This window comes from Vulpes lagopus, chromosome 4, assembly GCF_018345385.1.
Source record: "Vulpes lagopus strain Blue_001 chromosome 4, ASM1834538v1, whole genome shotgun sequence".
Classification (NCBI taxonomy): domain Eukaryota; kingdom Metazoa; phylum Chordata; class Mammalia; order Carnivora; family Canidae; genus Vulpes; species Vulpes lagopus.
Window position 1 is genome coordinate 32,298,140 of NC_054827.1, and position 17,241 is coordinate 32,315,380.

The 17,241-nt window shown below is 36.6% G+C and overlaps 1 protein-coding gene across 4 annotated transcripts in view; it reads left to right on the top strand.

Annotated features, from left to right (window-relative positions):
• The window catches only part of DDHD2 (DDHD domain containing 2), a 25,911-nt gene continuing 8,670 nt past the window's right edge, over positions 1-17,241 (top strand). For 3 of the 4 annotated variants that reach the window (XM_041752826.1, XM_041752824.1, XM_041752828.1), the window contains exons 1-16: positions 1-207; positions 1,412-1,639; positions 2,479-2,669; positions 3,664-3,753; positions 4,487-4,607; positions 6,495-6,584; positions 7,749-7,884; positions 10,252-10,460; positions 10,736-10,803; positions 11,651-11,773; positions 13,132-13,227; positions 14,283-14,411; positions 14,523-14,678; positions 14,949-15,051; positions 15,373-15,543; positions 16,225-16,387. In XM_041752826.1, coding sequence (XP_041608760.1) covers positions 1,420-1,639; positions 2,479-2,669; positions 3,664-3,753; positions 4,487-4,607; positions 6,495-6,584; positions 7,749-7,884; positions 10,252-10,460; positions 10,736-10,803; positions 11,651-11,773; positions 13,132-13,227; positions 14,283-14,411; positions 14,523-14,678; positions 14,949-15,051; positions 15,373-15,543; positions 16,225-16,387 — 2,066 coding nt within the window. In that variant the 5' untranslated portion in view covers positions 1-207; positions 1,412-1,419. Of the gene's footprint in view, positions 208-375; positions 554-1,411; positions 1,640-2,478; positions 2,670-3,663; positions 3,754-4,486; positions 4,608-6,494; positions 6,585-7,748; positions 7,885-10,251; positions 10,461-10,735; positions 10,804-11,650; positions 11,774-13,131; positions 13,228-14,282; positions 14,412-14,522; positions 14,679-14,948; positions 15,052-15,372; positions 15,544-16,224; positions 16,388-17,241 lie in introns of those variants that run through there. The other variant, XM_041752825.1, reaches the window with a different exon arrangement.

The window sequence follows — 17,241 nt, forward strand, 5'->3', positions numbered from 1 at the left end:
ACACCGCCTCTGCTCTCGGTCGCCCGGCCCTCTGTTCGCCCGCTGGGAGCGCAGTGGAGCCCAGTGCTGGGCACGAGCCTGGCGGGGCCGCAGGCTCCGCCCTGCTGCGCCCCGCCCCGCCTGGGCTCCCGGGAAAGGCTGCCGCGGGGACATGTCGTGCCCCCCTCAGCGAGGGCAGGAGCGCGTGAAAGGCAGCGGGGCTGTCAGGTGAGCCAGCGGCGGCGGGCCAGGGTGGGCGGCTGGGCCCAGGGAGGCCCGGCTGGGCTGCGGGTTGGGGATGCCGGGGGCGGAGGAGGACGGGATGCCCAAGGCCGAGAGGGGAGGTGCCAGGAGGACCGACCCGGGGGTGGGTGACCTCGATCCGGGGGGAGCGGCCAGGGTTCCGTGTGTGCCGCCTGCGCTCTGAGGCCCCGGGAGATTACTGTGTTTCCATCCGCTCCGCTCCTTTCTGCAGGGCTGGACGCGGGCGGAGGCAGGTCTCCGACCTCTGGTCCGGGCTGCAGGAGGAGGCCCGGGGTCGTGGGGAGCAGGGGCACGCCAGGGTTGCTGTGAGGTAAATCGGTGCTAGGGAAGAAAGATGCAGTGGCCGGAAGCCTGGGGAGCGTCCGCTCGGGGGAGGGCAGGTGTTTGCCATCCCTCTGCGCCCGGTGCCGAGATAGCAGGCGGCTCAGTTCCCTCAGGTGGGACGCACCTCGATGTATGCAGTGTCCCAGCTGAGGGGTCTGAGTGGTGACCACCTAGGGCAGAGTCGTCTTTGAGGGAAAGAGGCTATTGAGGTCACTCTTTCCTTTTCACCTGAGCCTGGCGCCGTGGCAGTGGGTGCGCGCTTGCGTACGGGGGTTCCGACCAGGTTCAGGTTCTCAGAATTCGTGCCCGAGTACACTTCAAGAATCGATCAAAGGTGACAGGTTCTTAAGTGAAGAGTTTAACTTTCAGTATTGTAAGATCCCAATAATCCAGTATGTAAGTGTTTAGCGATAGAGGCCTGGAGCCTAAAATATAGGTGTTATTAAGACAGTTGGAGTAAATTTTTTTGCCTTTGGTGATAGATTGGATTTGGGATGAGACGCTTTGTTGCAGTCAAGTTTTTGACCATGTGTTTCTTGGGATTCTGGGTTTGTCTTATAATTTATTGTCTGACTAAAGCCATGCAGTTTCCCCAGAGTTGGGAAATCCGTGTAAGGTGGTTTGACTATAAGAAGCATTTTTTTAAAAGTTCCCCCTCAAATGCAGCTGTTAATTTATAGGTTATTTCTAAATTCAGTTGTGTGGCCCCCTTGAGATTAGTCTTTCTTTCAGAAATGGCTCCTTAAAATGACCAGGTGTGTGTGTGTGTGTGTGTGTATGAGAGAGCAATTTCACTGGAAAGTTTTTTCCCCCCCACGATAGTTTCTTTTATCTTGTCTTTTAGAGAGCGAAATGTCATCAGCGGAATCACAGCAGGAACAATTGTCCCAGTCAGATCCATCCCCGTCACCAAACTCATGTAGTTCCTTTGAGCTACTAGACATGGATGCTGGCAGTTTGTATGAACCAGTTTCTCCTCATTGGTTTTATTGTAAAATAATAGATTCTAAAGAGACATGGATTCCTTTCAACTCCGAGGATTCACAGCAGCTGGAAGAGGCATATGGTTCTGGTAGGATGAAAATGATGACTTTTAATAAAGACTATTTCAGTCTAATATGATAGTTACTATATTGATGACTTTTAATAAAGACTATTTCAGTCTAATATGATAGTTACTATATTGATAGTTACTTTAATAAAGACTATTTCAGTCTAATATGATAGTTACTATATTGAGTGCCATTAAAAATATTAGTTTTTTTTCTAGTTTTCTCTATAGCATTTTTGTAGTTCTCTCTCCTATAGTATTTTTATATAGAAGTAGAAGTTTTGCATTACTAACCAGTCAGTTTATAATATTTAAGAATCTGGTTTGTATTTGAAAACAGTACTTACTGTAATTTCTTCACAGTTATCTAATAATGTCTTATGTTCCAGCATGTTTCCATTTTTGTTTATAAAGAGTGGGGGCATGTCACATTGCAAAGAATGAATTCTTCATTTATCACTTGTTTTTTCTTCTTTTATGAAACAAGAATGATGCTATTAACTATTTTACCATCATGATGGTCACAGTTGTTAATTTACCTTTGGCTCCTCAAGCAGAAACTCAGAAAAGCCTTATATACTTGTTTGTTTGTTTAATGGGACACTACTGTCTCTTCTCAGAAAAAGAACAAAATATTGTTTGTGTATTATTTTTTTTTCCATGTATCATTAAAACCAAGAATGGTTTTGATGGTTTGTAAAGTAGTGGAAAAAAATATCAATTCTATTTTGTTTGTTTAGCCAAGAAGAAAATGTTCATTCTTATGTCTCATAAACATTATTTAGAGTATACTCAGAATTGTATTTTAGGAGATTTATTTTGATAAATGTACTTCTTTTCCCCTTTCCAATCTGTGATAGGAAAAAATTGTGATGGGAGAGTTGTCCCCACTGATGGGGGCAGATATGATGTGCATTTGGGGGAGAGGATGCGGTATGCTGTATACTGGGATGAGCTAGCATCAGAAGTGAGACGATGTACCTGGTTTTACAAGGGAGACAAAGATAATAAGTATGTTCCCTACTCAGAGAGCTTCAGCCAAGTATTAGAGGTACACCTTGATCCCTTTTCATGTATTTTCATTTTTTTTATTTAATAATCTTGTGATTTATTTTTGTGAAATTTCTAGAAAGAATTTGGTTCTATCTGAATCATATCTATAGAATTTCTTTTTTTCAGTTTAGTTTCAAGATGAAGTGGTTTTATTTTCAGATTTTAAAATCCTGTGGAGGGTACCTGGGTGGTTCAGTCAGTTAAGTGTCTGCCTTCAGCTCAGGTCATGATCCCAGGGGTCCTGGATCTAGTCTCACATCAGGCTCCTTGCTTAGTGGGGAGTCTACTTCTCCCTGTACCCCTCCCTCTGTTTGTGCTCTCTCTCTCAATGCTCATTTTCCCTTCTCTCTCAAGTAAGTAAAATTTAAAAATAAAATAAAATACCATGGAAACTGTTATGCCTTTAAGTTAAAATTTTTTCTCTAGTGGTGATCATTGTTAATAATATTTAAATTATGATCACAGGATTGATCTGTTTATTTATTTATTTAAAAGATTATTTATTTATTCATGACAGAGAGAGAGAGAGAGAGAGGCAGAGACACAGGCAGAGGGAGAAGCAGGCTCAATGCAGAGAGCCCCAACATGGGACTGGATCCCAGGTCTCCAGGATCACACGCTGGGCCAAAGGTGGCACTAAACTGCTGAGGCATCGGGGCTGCCCAGATTGGTCTTTTTAAGCCTTTTCTTTTTCTGGCTCTGAAAACAGTCTGAAATGTTCTTTCTTTAAATTGGAGTAGACATTAATATTACTGAAAGTATATAAAAATGTGAACAATGATTTTATCTAGTCTACTTGATAAAAGTAGGAGTGATTTTTTTTGTTCTATACTATTATCTGTTGTAATTTTAAAAGACCTTTCAAATAGTTTGATAAACAGGAGTCTGATATTCTTATGAAATTGTTTATCTAGTGGTATTCTTATAAAAAAAAAGTTCAGTTTTAATAGAGGGTTATTAGGGAAGTCTAATGAAATTTGTTTTCTTTTAAGGAAACGTACATGCTTGCTGTAACTCTGGATGAGTGGAAAAAGAAACTGGAATCTCCCAACAGAGAAATTATTATATTACACAATCCAAAGGTAAAGCGAATTAAGCCTTTCTTTCATGTGGGATTAAAGGTTAATTGCATTACTAAGGAGATCTTAATTGGTTTCTTTTTCATAGGGATTCTATTTAGGAAAACCTTTGGTAATTTTTACATTGCATTTACAATTATGAAGCTTGTATCCACTGCCACCATTTTTTACTTCATTCACCTTATACAAAAGATTTTTTTTTTTAAAGATTTATTTATTTATTTATTCAGAGAGAGAGAGAGGCAGACACACAGGCTGAGGGATAAGCAGGCTCCATGCAGGGAGCCTGACATGGGACTCGATCCTGGGTCTCCAGGATCACACCCCGGGCTGCAGGCGGCACTAAACTGCTGCGCCACTAGGGCTGCCCACAAAAGAATTTTCTTAGGAAAGATTACACTACTGTAGAATATAAGAATATAAAGAATATCACTGGCACGTTATGTGGGCATATTTTACATGTATAGGGTATTATTGAGAGATTCCTTAGCCTGATTTTTTTTTCTTTTTTGGCTTTATTGAGGTATAATTGACAAAATCATAAGGTATTTAATGTGTACAACATTGGCCTACAGTATTTTCAGGGTTCTAATTTTAAACCATTAGAGTTACATATCAAAACTCCAGCTGAGATTCTGTTTTGAAAGACATGTTCCTATCTCTCAGAATGTATAAATAGAGACGTCTATAATGTAGATCTTTTCTCTCTGAGATCTTTTGACCTTTTCTATTTAAGCTTATGGTGCATTACCAGCCAGTTGCAGGGTCTGATGAATGGGGTTCAACACCCACTGAACAGGGTCGACCAAGAACAGTGAAGAGAGGAGTTGAGAACATCTCTGTTGACATTCATTGTGGTAATGTTAATCATTTATTTTTCATGATGGGCTTATTTATGACTTAAATTGTGACCTTTTTCTATGGATTTGGATTATCTCAAGACTTAAAAATGATTTAGTCATATGTGCTTATTTTGAGTTAAGATTAGCATCACTTTACTGAATATCTTTTTTTTAAGATTTATTTATTTATTTATTTTAGAGAGAGAGTGTGCGTGCACACACAAGTGGAAGGGGCAGAGGGAGAGGGAGAGAGAATCACAAGCAGACTCTGAGCTGAGTGCAGAGCAGGAGGCAGGGCTTCTTCTCACAACCTGAGTTTACAACCTGAGCCAGAACTGAGTTGGATGCTTAACTGACTGTGCCACCCATACGACCCACTAAAAATCTTAATAGATATAAAAATCTATTTTATTATTTTTTAAAAGATTTTATTTATTCATGAGAGACAGAGAGAGAGAGGCAGAGACATAGGCAGAAGGAGAAGCAGGCTCCCCTCAAGGAGCCCAATGTGGGACTCAGTCCCTGAACCCCAGGATTATACCCCGAGTATGAAAGCAGAGCTTAACCAGTGAGCCATCCAGGTGTCCCTAAAAATCGATTTTAAAGTTACTAAGTATATATTGTGGGATAGGTAAAATTTGGCAATACTAATCAAGAGGTCACTTGGTACAAATGAACTGATTTAGTCCTAATTTTAAGAAGTATGATTTCACCTGTTTGGTTAAAAATTTATTTTTGGTAACTCCTGTCCTTGAAGATTTTGAACTAAGGAAAACTTTTTCAGTAGAACCTGGATGGTTATCCATTGCTATCCAGCTAAAGCCATTTATGGTTGGTTTTATAATATACTTAGCTGGATTATAAAATTCCTTTTATCCCTGAGATGGCTTGTCTTAGACTTACTATACTTACAAGTCTTAGACTTACTGTAATTTAAAAAGATACATTTAGGGGTACCTGGCTGGCTCATTCAGAGGAGTATGTGACTGTTGATCTCAGGATTGTGAGTTTGAGCCCCACGTTGGGTGTAGAGATTACTTAAATAAAAAAAATAAAATAAAATAAAAAATGAGTCTAAAAATTTAGGTTTTATATACACACCAGACATTATTGGTATAATTGATAGAAATGGAATATTAAATAAAAGTATCCTACCAATATTATGTTGCCTGAATTCGATAACTGTACTGTGATTATTTAGGAAAATATTCTTAGTGAATACATATTAAAGAATTCAAAGAGTTAAAGATGTATGATGTGTGCAATCTGATGATATATGCAACCTGCTTCCAAATGGTTCAGAAAAATAAATGTGTGTGTAAACACATACATGTAGAGAATAATAAAGCAAATGTAAATGTTAAAGTTTTGAATCTGTAAAAAGTACATAGGAGTGTCTATACTATGCTTTCATGTTTTCTGTAAGATCTCAGTTATTTCAAAATAAGTTTAAAACCTGAAAATTTCTTTTTACAGATTTATGTCAAAGTAAATAAACACAATAAAATCATTATATTTACAGTAAAATATGGAACTATTTTGTGTTCTTTAAGTAATCTATTTTGGGGCACCTGGTTGGCTCAGTCAGTTAAGATACCGAGTCTTGATTTCTGTTTAGGTCCTTATCTTGGGGCTGAGGGACCCAACATCTGCTGAGTGCAGTCTGCTTGTCCCTCTCCCTCTGCTCCTCAACTAACTTCCTACCTACTTACCTACCTACCTACCTTCCTTCCTTCCTTCCAATAAATAAATAAATAAATAAATACATACATACATACATACTTTAAAAAATGATCTTATATTTTAATTTGCCATCTTTATAACCTATTCATTGTGAATGATTGACTTTAGAATATAAGACTAGTTATATGAAATAATTATTCTTTTAAATTTCATTTGTAGGAGAGCCTTTGCAAATAGATCACTTGGTTTTTGTAGTCCATGGGATTGGACCAGCTTGTGATCTCCGCTTTCGAAGCATTGTACAGTGTGGTATGTTTGCAAAGCATGTAAGATTAAATCATTTAAGGGTGATATTAGAGCTCCTGTGAGCTGAGATAAAGTGTTGTTTTTAGTTTTTTGTCTTATCTGCATAATAAGATTTGGAGAGCTAAAGACAGGTGGCAAGGTGTTAAAGCTTCTTAACCTAGACCTAAAGTACTAGTAAATTCCTTAGGCTAATAGTTTATGCTCTTAACTAATAATTCTTGAGTGAACAAGTCCTTAATCCGTAGAAAATTGTATTATGAATGTGATGGCTGTCTTTCTAACCATTCCAAACTTAAAGTGAACCAAAAAGATGATATAGTTTAAATGAATAATAGAACCTTCAGTCATTTTTATAATTCGTAGTGTGATAAAGCTCTTGATATTCTATTTGGAGTATTTAGGCTATTAGTATAACTTGATTTTGAAAGGTAGTGTCCTCTAAAACTTAATAGTACATATTTAGAGTCTGTTCCAACTTGGGAATCTTCTTCTACTGGCTAATGCTTCTAAACATTAACCTTCTGGAAGGTTAAGATTGATATAGAATGAATTACAAGAAGCAGTGTTTTTTTTTTTTTAATGTAAAATATTGGATAAGGGTTTTTTATAAGAACCAGAAAGTTAGAATAAGAATCTAACTTCAAGGCCAGTTGACACAGTCACGTGATTTCCCCCCCCCCCTTTTTAAAAAACATTGAAATAGTTCCCATGACACAGAAGTTTTATTTTTGTTTTGTTTTGTTTTGTTTTGTTTTTGTGAGGGGGAAAAAAAGCCTTTATTGATAAATAGTTTACAATGAAATAAATAGAGTGACAGTTTGTTAAAGGGAGCCCGACATGGAACTCGACCCCGGGACTCCAGGATCACACCCTGGGCTGAAGGCGGCACTAAACCACTGAGCCACCCTGGCTGCCCCCATGACACAGAAGTTTTAAAGTTAGCTTTTCTTTGGGTAAAATGTTTTGTATAGTAAAGTTTTGTCTTAAAGGAACAGCTTTTCCTATGTGCACTGATAATATTTCCTGAATACCACTTTGCTGTCTTTGACTCAAGTAAATATGTGTTCTAGGCAAATGGAGATAAGAGTATAATTACATGATCTGTTGCATCCTAATTCTGTGAATTCATTGCTTCCCTGGTGATGCATAAGTCAATTTCTTTTCCAGTTAATGATTTTCGCAGTGTTTCCTTGAACCTGCTACAAACACATTTTAAGAAAGCCCAAGAAAATCAGCAGATTGGGAGGGTAGAATTTCTTCCAGTCAACTGGCACAGTCCTTTGCATTCTACTGGTGTGGATGTGTGAGTAATACCTTATATGTTTGAGCTGTTAACTAAGATTGTAATACATTTTCTGATCAGTGATATGGATGAGGTTATAATCAGCAATAGCTGATTTTATAAAAATTTGTTGGGGATGCCTAGGTGGCTCAGTGGTTTAGCCCCTGCCTTCGGCCCAGGGTGTGATCCTGGAGTCCTGGGATCGAATCCCACATCGGGCTTCTGCATGGAGCCTGCTTCTTCCTCTGCCTGTGTCTCTGCCTGTCTCTCTTTCTCTCTCTCTCTCTCTCTCTCTGTCTTTCATGAATAAATAATAAAATCTTTAAAAAAAAATTTGTTCAACAAGAAGTTTTTTGTATTTCTATGTCTTTTTTTAGAGATACATTATTAAATGCTGACCAGTTCCTTGGTTTAACTAAACTGGTTAAGAGTAATGTGCTGTGTGTATCTTCTTGCAGTGTGTCTTACTAGCTCGTTACTATTTACTATTACAGGTATATTATTTCTTTAGCATTAAAACCAAATGTTGCAAAAAAAAAAAAAAAAAAAAAAAAAAAAAAAAAAAAACCAAATGTTGCTTTCTTCCCATGGTGTATAAGCATTTCCATTTTCAGATGTCAAGCCAGCTTACCTCAAGATGTACAAAGTGTTTTGTTGTTCCTTTTGTGGTCATATTTAGGTAATATTTGTCCACATTTGGAAAAAGAAATCCCCCAAACATTAAGTTATTAGCATTTAAACTTGAATAATTCATATAATTTTTAAGTGATGGCTGTTTTAAGTCAAAAACCTCAGTAGTTTTGTTTGTAGATTTTATAGTAATGTCAGAGAAGGTTGCCTTATATTAAGGGCAAAATACTTCTTTCTTTCCAGAAACAAGTGTACTCATAATATAGTTTTAGGATAGAATGGCAGATTTTTCTCTAGAAGATAAAGTAGTTGGTATTTTGGTGTTAGTCTTGGAAAAATGGCTTTTCTGATTCTGTGTCTCTCAGTTCTTAGTACTATATGATTTGAGCATATTCCACGTGCCAGATATTGTGGTGTTGCTTTTACTAGGTATGGAGTTTACATTTGTCATATTTGAGATGATACTAAGAGATTCCTAAGGGCAAATTGCCCTCTCTAAACTACAGAAGCTGTTGAATCTTTGAGGAATCCTTCTCAGTATTTTGAGAAAGCTTTAACTGGAAGTTGATTTGGATAATGTCAGCATGATTTCCTTTGCAAGATATGAGTTCTCTTGGCTTTGGCATTTGGGTTTCCTCTTCTTTCAAGGGTTTTAGAAATTCTGTATCGAGAAAGGGATCCATTTATCATTTGATTTGTGGTTAAAAAATGCTGAGAATTCTAGAAAAATCTTGTATTTTCTGTCTTTAAAAAAAACCTTTATTATAGAGAATTTTGTACACACAAGTAGCTTGTATAATGAATCTTCATGTACAGATTATGATTACCCAGCCCCAGGTAGCCTCAACAACATGGCCAGTTCTGTTCTATCCATTATCTTCCAACCCCTGTCTACTGCCCATCCCTCTACCATATTATTTTTGAACCAAATCTTAAAGTATTATATGATTTTATCTATTAATGTTTTTATATCTGAAAGGACTTTTAAAAATATATTAACTAGGGGTGCCTGAGTGGCTCAGTGGGTTGAGCGTTTGTCTGCCTTTGGCTCAGAGTGTGATCCTGGGATCAAGTTCTCCATCAGGCTCCCTGAAGGGAGCCTGCTTCTCCCTCTGCCTCTCTCTCTGTCTCTTATGAATAAATGAATAAAGTCTTAAAAAATTAACTATAGCACCCTTGTCATACCTAAAAATAATTCTTTTTTAAAAAATGATTTATGATTTATGTATTTATTTAGAGAGAATGCGAGTGTGCACATGAGTGGCGGGGAGCAGAGGGAGAGGGAGATAAGCAGACTCCCCACAGAGCAGGGAGTTATCCAGGTGCCTCTAAAAAAATTCTTAATATTGGCAAATATACAGTGTTCAAATTTCCAATTGTCTAATACAGTTGTGATCATATATGCACACACATTTTAAACTGGGATCCAAGTAAGGTTCATAAATTGGAGTTCATTGATACGTCTTTAAATCTCTCTTTAATCTCTTGATCACCTTTCCATCTCTATTTCCTTGGAATTTATGTATTGAAGAAACTGGATTATTTGTCTTGTAGAGATTCTCATTGGCTTTTGCTGATCACATCTTTTTGGCTTAAATATGTCTCTGAGTCCTTTGTTATTTCCTATAAATTGATTGCTGTCTCTTGTGAATTTAAATAAGTCTAAGCTTGAAGGCTAAGCTGAGTAATAACTTAGAGGAGGTTATGGAATGTATTAGATTTTCTGCTTAAAATATGTTTTTTTCTTTTTTTTTTCAGAGATCTGCAGCGAATAACTCTGCCCAGCATTAACCGCCTAAGGCATTTCACCAATGACACAATTCTAGATGTCTTCTTTTACAATAGCCCCACCTATTGTCAGACTATTGTGGACACAGTTGCTTCGGAAATGAACCGAATATATACACTTTTTCTGCAGAGGAACCCTGATTTCAAAGGGGGTGTATCCATTGCTGGTCATAGTTTAGGTAACATATGAATTCTCTGTGACCAGAGAAGACTATCACATATTAAGGACACCTGTTTTTTAAATACAGTGTCTTTTATCAGTATCCGATTCAGAGGTCTAGAACTGGTCTGTGATGAAGCATTTGGAAGGAGTTAGAAGGGTGGTGGTGGTGGATTGGAAAGAAAGACTTCCTGCTTTATAGATTTTACTACATAGGTAATTGGCTTAATACTTTTTGTATAAAACTGTGTAGTGCCAGTGCTTAGAAATTATCCCTTCTTTCTTCTATTTTAGGTTCGCTTATATTGTTTGATATCCTAACAAATCAGAAAGATTCTTTGGGGGATATGGATAATGAAAAGGTAAGTTAGATGTACAGATAGCTTCTTTTGGTACTATTTCTTTGTACAGATTTTTAGATCCTAGACCTATATTTTGTCGTTTGCTTAGTTTAGTCTCATACCATAATATTAATTTTATGATTATCTTAATTTTAACAGACTTATAATTATCTCTGTCATTCTTGGCTGATAGAAGCAAGATAGTAATATGATATGCTTCCACAAATATTTGCCACATTCTAAAACAACTGTTGGTATTTTATTTTCCATTATAATTATGCACTTCTCATCTGTTGTTAGAATTATAGAATCATTGAGCTGAAATGGAGTTTTCATATGATGAGGAAATGAAGAATGAATTGGATGCAAAGTGGTATAATTTATAGAAAGTCATTTGAAAGCAGTGGGAGGACTTGATGTTTAAAATCTTTTCTAAAAGTCCTGTGAACACTTTAAAGGTTTGAATTAGTACTTAGCATATACTATCTTGTATATTTTCCCTTTTTAGAGAAGTGTTGTTTCTATTGTTTGACTGTGAGTTCTTCCAGGACAAGGACTTTATCTTGGGTTGTTTTATGTCTTAAACACTTTTTCTTTAATAAGAGCTCAATAAATGTTTTGTTAGTGAAGGTGAAGAATACTTGGATAATCATTCATGCATTCATTTATTTAAAAATGTTGTTTCAACTAAAATTGCAAACTTAAGAGATTAACTTAATTTATATTTTGTTCAAATTACAGTTTACTTAAAATTAAGTATATCTTTATGTAGAACTCTCCTATAGTACATTTTTTTGTTGCCAATAGTAATAATAAAAGACAATCTAAATGAATTTAGAGAATATGAGCTTTACAATTTAATTTTTAGGATGCACCAAATATTGTCATGGATCAGGGAGACACACTGACACTAGAGGAAGATTTGAAGAAACTGCAACTCTCGGAATTCTTCAGTGTCTTTGAGAAGGAGAAAGTAGATAAGGAAGCTCTGGTAAAAACAATCTTTTAAAACTATGTTATGCCGTTTTTAGCATTTTTATGCTTATCTTCATCTTACTGCTGACTAAGAGCTGCCCTTTAGTCGTAAATACTCTGTTATCATTAGTAATGTCCTGTAGCATTATTTATGTGTGTTTTATCTTATAAAGTGATTTTTGCTTTGTGGGAGAGCAAAGTTCAGAGGAGGCATATTGACAAACACAGTGATAGAACAAAGACTGCAAAACAACATAGCTCAGGAAACAGAGTGAGAATAAATGGCCACTAATTATCCCACCTCTTATTTTCTGTTACATTTCCAAGAGCTCTACTGTTGATATTTGCTTATTTATTTGCTTTTTTTTTACCCCCCCTTTTATTTTTTTGCTTTTTGTCAGGCTTGCAATACATTCATTCATTCAACAGGTATTTAGTGAATGTTTAATATGATCAGATGTACTATACCAAGTACTAGAGATAGAGTGGTCAGTAAGACAGATATTATGTAAGCCATAAACATGTAAACATAAACATCCTGATGCTTATGGTTTAGTAGGGAAGACACATTAAATAATTAATTACAATTGTGATAAGTTCTAAGTAGGAAAAGTACACAGTAGTATTAAGAATGTATAATAGGGGGGATCCCTGGGTGGCTCAGCAGTTTGGCGCCTGCCTTTGGTCCAGGGCGTGGTCCTGGTGTCCCAGGATCAAGTCCCGTGTCGGGCTCCTGTCATGGAGCCTGCTTCTCCCTCTGCCTGTCTCTCTCTCTCTCTCTCTCTCTCTCTCTCTCTCTCTCTATGTCTATCATGAATAAATAAATAAAATCTTAAAAAAAAATGTATAATAGGACTAACGTAGTCTGGGAGGGAGAAGGAAGCCTTAACCTAATCAGGTGAGTAGAACTTAAGCTGAGATCTTGATTGTTAGTCTGTTTCATGCTCCATGTTGTATGTTCTTACTGCTTGTGTCCATGAGTAGGGATATAATCTTTCTCAGGAATGTGACATCTAAGTCAGCATGGAAATCAAGGAGTGTTTTTGTGTTATGCAGGTAGATAACCACTTCTGTAGGTTGATGTGTGTGTGTGTGTGTGTGTGTGTGTATGTAAAATAATAACATGTCATTTGTATTACTATAGCATTGATACTGTATAGTACTGATAATTCTTCAGGCTTTTTTTTTTTCAGGCTTTTGTGAATAAAGTATTATTCCTTCTCGAAATTATTACTGATGTTGTACTACTAGAGAGCCCTGTTAATATAAAGCAAAGAACAATAGTGTACAGTCTTATTCCTCTCAGAGAATAAGACATTTAATTCATTTTATTTTGTCTAGAAATAAGAAGGATATTTGATTTTCTATGCCTAGGCTTTATGTACTGACAAAGATCTTCAGGAAATGGGAATTCCCCTAGGACCAAGAAAGAAGATATTAAACTACTTTAGGACCAGAAAAAGTTTAATGGTATGTGCTTAAAATAGCTTGTAGGATTAAATGATTTTTGTCATCCTTGTATCCTTTTGCTTTGTGAGGTGTTTAGTCAACTGACCAATTTCGTTAACTGATCTTTGGTACTGTTTAGAAATTAAACACGTTTTCTTCTTAATTGATATCCTTAAAAATGTTACTAGCTTCAGAAGTCTTGTCTCCCCTGGAGTCTTCCCACCATTGCATTATTTTCCTTTTTTTTCTTGTTTTTGTTTCATAACTGCTTTATTGAAATGTAATTCACATCACAAACCATAAAATTCACCGGTTTAAAGTATACAATTCAGTCATTGTTAGTATTTTCGGAGTTGTGTCACAATTACCACTGTCTAATTTGAGAACATTTACATCACCCTAAAAAGAAACCCCATACACATTAGCAGTCAGTCCTCATTCCTTCCTCCTATGAGCCATTGGTCTACTTTCTGTCGTTATGGATTTTGTTCTGGACATTTCATATAAATGGAATCATACAATATATGACTTTTTGTGACTGGCTTCTTTTACTTTAGAATAATAAACTGGAGGTTTGGCTATGTTGTAATAATACTTCTACATTCAGTTTTTTCAGCCCCTGAATTCCTTTCCATATCTTAGTAGTTATTTTTCAACTTTGTAACAGGTTGCTTAGTTCTAATTTAAGGCTCAGTTTTTGGCCTGGTACGTGCATCATTTTCCATACCCATATAGACATTCTACTTCTTAAAAGGGCATTGCGCTTCATTGAACTCTTAGTGGCCTGTGGCATTGCTCTTCATCATACTCTGCTATTGTTTCTCTCATAATAGTTGCCTGAAGTTTCAAGTGCTGCCCAAATAGCTATTATAGCTTTCATCATTTTAGAGCATGTAGGGATGTCAGTTTATCACTTAAGGCAACTTTTGTTTTCATCAGCTTTATCTTGTTTGCTGAAGACTCTTCCTATAATTATTCACAACTTTTCCAAGTATACTTTCAAACTAGTAAAAACTATATAATTCTTTGGATATTTTTACAACATAGCAGCTCCACAAAATTATTTTATTCTTTAGGATATTAATAGACCAACCCTGCAGCCAGCTTCAGGCGTGACTGTATCTAACATCCCCAAAGAATCAGGTGTCTGCAGTAAAACTGATGCTACTGGGCATGGTGACTATCTACATGTTGGCATTGGGCAGGTAACAATACTAATTAATTCTCTTCAGTCATTTTATTGCCTGCCACTGGTATGGTAGGAATAGATATTACATTTGTTATCAATGAGAGATACTTTTATATCCTCTTTCCAGGTGTCTGTAAAATATCCCCGGCTCATCTACAAACCAGAAATATTCTTTGCCTTCGGATCTCCTATTGGAATGTTCCTTACTGTCCGAGGACTAAAAAGAATTGATCCCAACTATAAATTTCCGACGTGCAAAGGCTTCTTCAATATCTATCACCCTGTAAGTACTGGATAGCTCCTGTGTTCTCACCTGAGTATTAAGACTTATTAGTAAAGAACATAAAATTTTGTTTTGATGATATGCTTTTTTCTGTGCTATTTGAGGTAATGAGACAACTTAGAGTATTGTGAATCAGAAAGTGATGGGGCAACACAACCCTTTTTTTTTGTTTGTTTTAATGAGCTTATAATTATTCTTGGCCTAATACACAGTTCCTAAGACTGTCTTTCTTCAGCAAAGGTATCTGTAGCTATTATTTTTCCTATGTAGTTTGATCCTGTGGCCTATAGGATTGAACCGATGGTGGTCCCAGGAGTGGAATTTGAGCCAATGTTGATCCCACATCATAAAGGCAGGAAGCGGATGCACTTAGGTAAGTGTGAATACAGAACTTGTAATTCTAGATCATCTGGTCAGTGCAAACGGACTGGACCTCATTCACTTTGTTTAATTGTTTGGACCCTAAACTGTTTATAAACCATGTGATCTTTTTTTTTTTTTTAAGATTTTATTTATTTATTCATGAGAGACAGAGAGGCAGAGACACAGGGAGAGGAAGAAGTAGGCTCCCTGCGGGGAGCCCGATATGGGATTCAATCTCAGGACCCCAGGATTACACCCTCAGCCGAAGGCAGACGTTCAACCACTGAGCTGCCCAGGTGTCTCTGATGTTCTTCTTTCTTATATGTTTCAGAATTGAGAGAGGGCTTGACCAGGATGAGTATGGACCTTAAGAACAACTTGCTAGGTTCATTGCGGATGGCATGGAAGTCTTTCACTAGAGCTCCATACCCTGCCTTACAAGCTTCAGAAACTACAGAAGAAACTGAAGCAGAATGTGAATCAAGTTCAGAGAAGCTGAGTGGTTAGTAACCCTGCGCACTGTGATTTCCTGATCGGGTCAGATAAGAGTAACTCCATGGTGTGTCATTCTTAACTCTGCATAGGACCAGTCAGTACTATGAGTCCTACACACCTTCAGCTCTGCTAGTCTTTTCTATTATCTAATAGCTACAAATTATGGAAAAACATTATTTGTGAGGAAAGATGTCAAGAGAAGCAGAACATCTGGTAAAGAGGTTTTAAAAGACATCTCTCACTTGGGAATTGTGGGGGTTGTGTTAGGAGCCTTCTCTGTAAACCACCTTTCTTTTATAGGGAAATGTCTGCGTAATTATTGGTCAGTTTTATTTTCCTGGCTGGACACAAACTAGTATACTCTCCTCTTAATTTAACAGTTAAAGTTGCGTTATTTTTGCTTTAATTTTTGACTACCTAAAGATCTCTATCCCTACTTACATTTAGTTTATAAACCAGGGGCAAATGAATTGGTTATTAGAGATCCAGGAAAGAAAAAAAATGAATTGAACAAAATCAGTGTGACTTGAGGAGAAGCTTTAAGGAACTCAAGAGGAGGAAAGTGCAGAAAGGTTTCTGAACAGAAAGTAGCTCAGCCTACTGTAAACTTGGCAGTCTGAGAAGAAGTAAGGACAATCTTGGAGGGCTAGAAGTTTTTAGATTGTTACTATGGTTCTTCTACGCCCAGATGTTAACACAGAAGAGACCTCTGTGGCAGTTAAAGAAGAAGTCCCACCCATCAATGTGGGAATGCTAAATGGAGGCCAGCGCATTGACTATGTGCTACAAGAGAAGCCCATTGAAAGTTTTAATGAATATTTATTTGCTTTACAAAGCCATCTATGCTACTGGTGAGTGGTGTTTGTTTTTGTTTCTGTGGTGGGTTTTTTGTTTTTGATTGTTTTGTTTTGTTTTTTGGTCTAATTGTTTCACAGATACTTGATAGATTTAGAAAAGGGAGGATGATAGGCTGGTGTACATTTGGGATTAGAGTGATTTCTCATTTAGATAGTTACAAAATAACACAACATGTCATTTAAAGAAATCTGATTTAAACACATTTTTAAATTTTGCATTTGGGTAGAGCATGGACTGATGATGTCAGCTTAGTTTTAAAAATGGTGTTCTTTGGTCATTGGTGGGGGACAGGATGGGTACATAAGAATAAACTGGAACAAATACATTACTACTGCTAAAAGTATTTTAAACTCATTTGAAAGTATTTTAGTAGCTAGATCAAACTTATTCTTTTTGTTTTGTTTTAATGTTTAAATATTTTTCCAGATTTATTGAGATATAAATAACAAATTGTATAAGATGTACAACATGATTTGATACATATATAGTGAAATGATCAACACAGAACTAGTTAACACCACCTTCACCTCACATAATTACCTCGTGTGTGTGTGTATGTGATGAGCACATTTAAGATTTACTCTCTTAACAACTTCCAAGTATGTGATAAAGTATTATTAACTATAGTACTGTACATTAGATCCCCAGAATTTATTCAAAAGAATTAATCATTATTAAATATAATTATCTGATGGATTGTAGAATGGATTAATAATGTTCATTGAAATTCATATATTTTAACAGAAAAGAACTTAATCACCAAAGAAATTGAAACTAAAGGAAAATAGAACTAGGAAAATAAGATGAGTAGGGGATACAGATTAAAAAATGTATGCTGTTAGGTCTT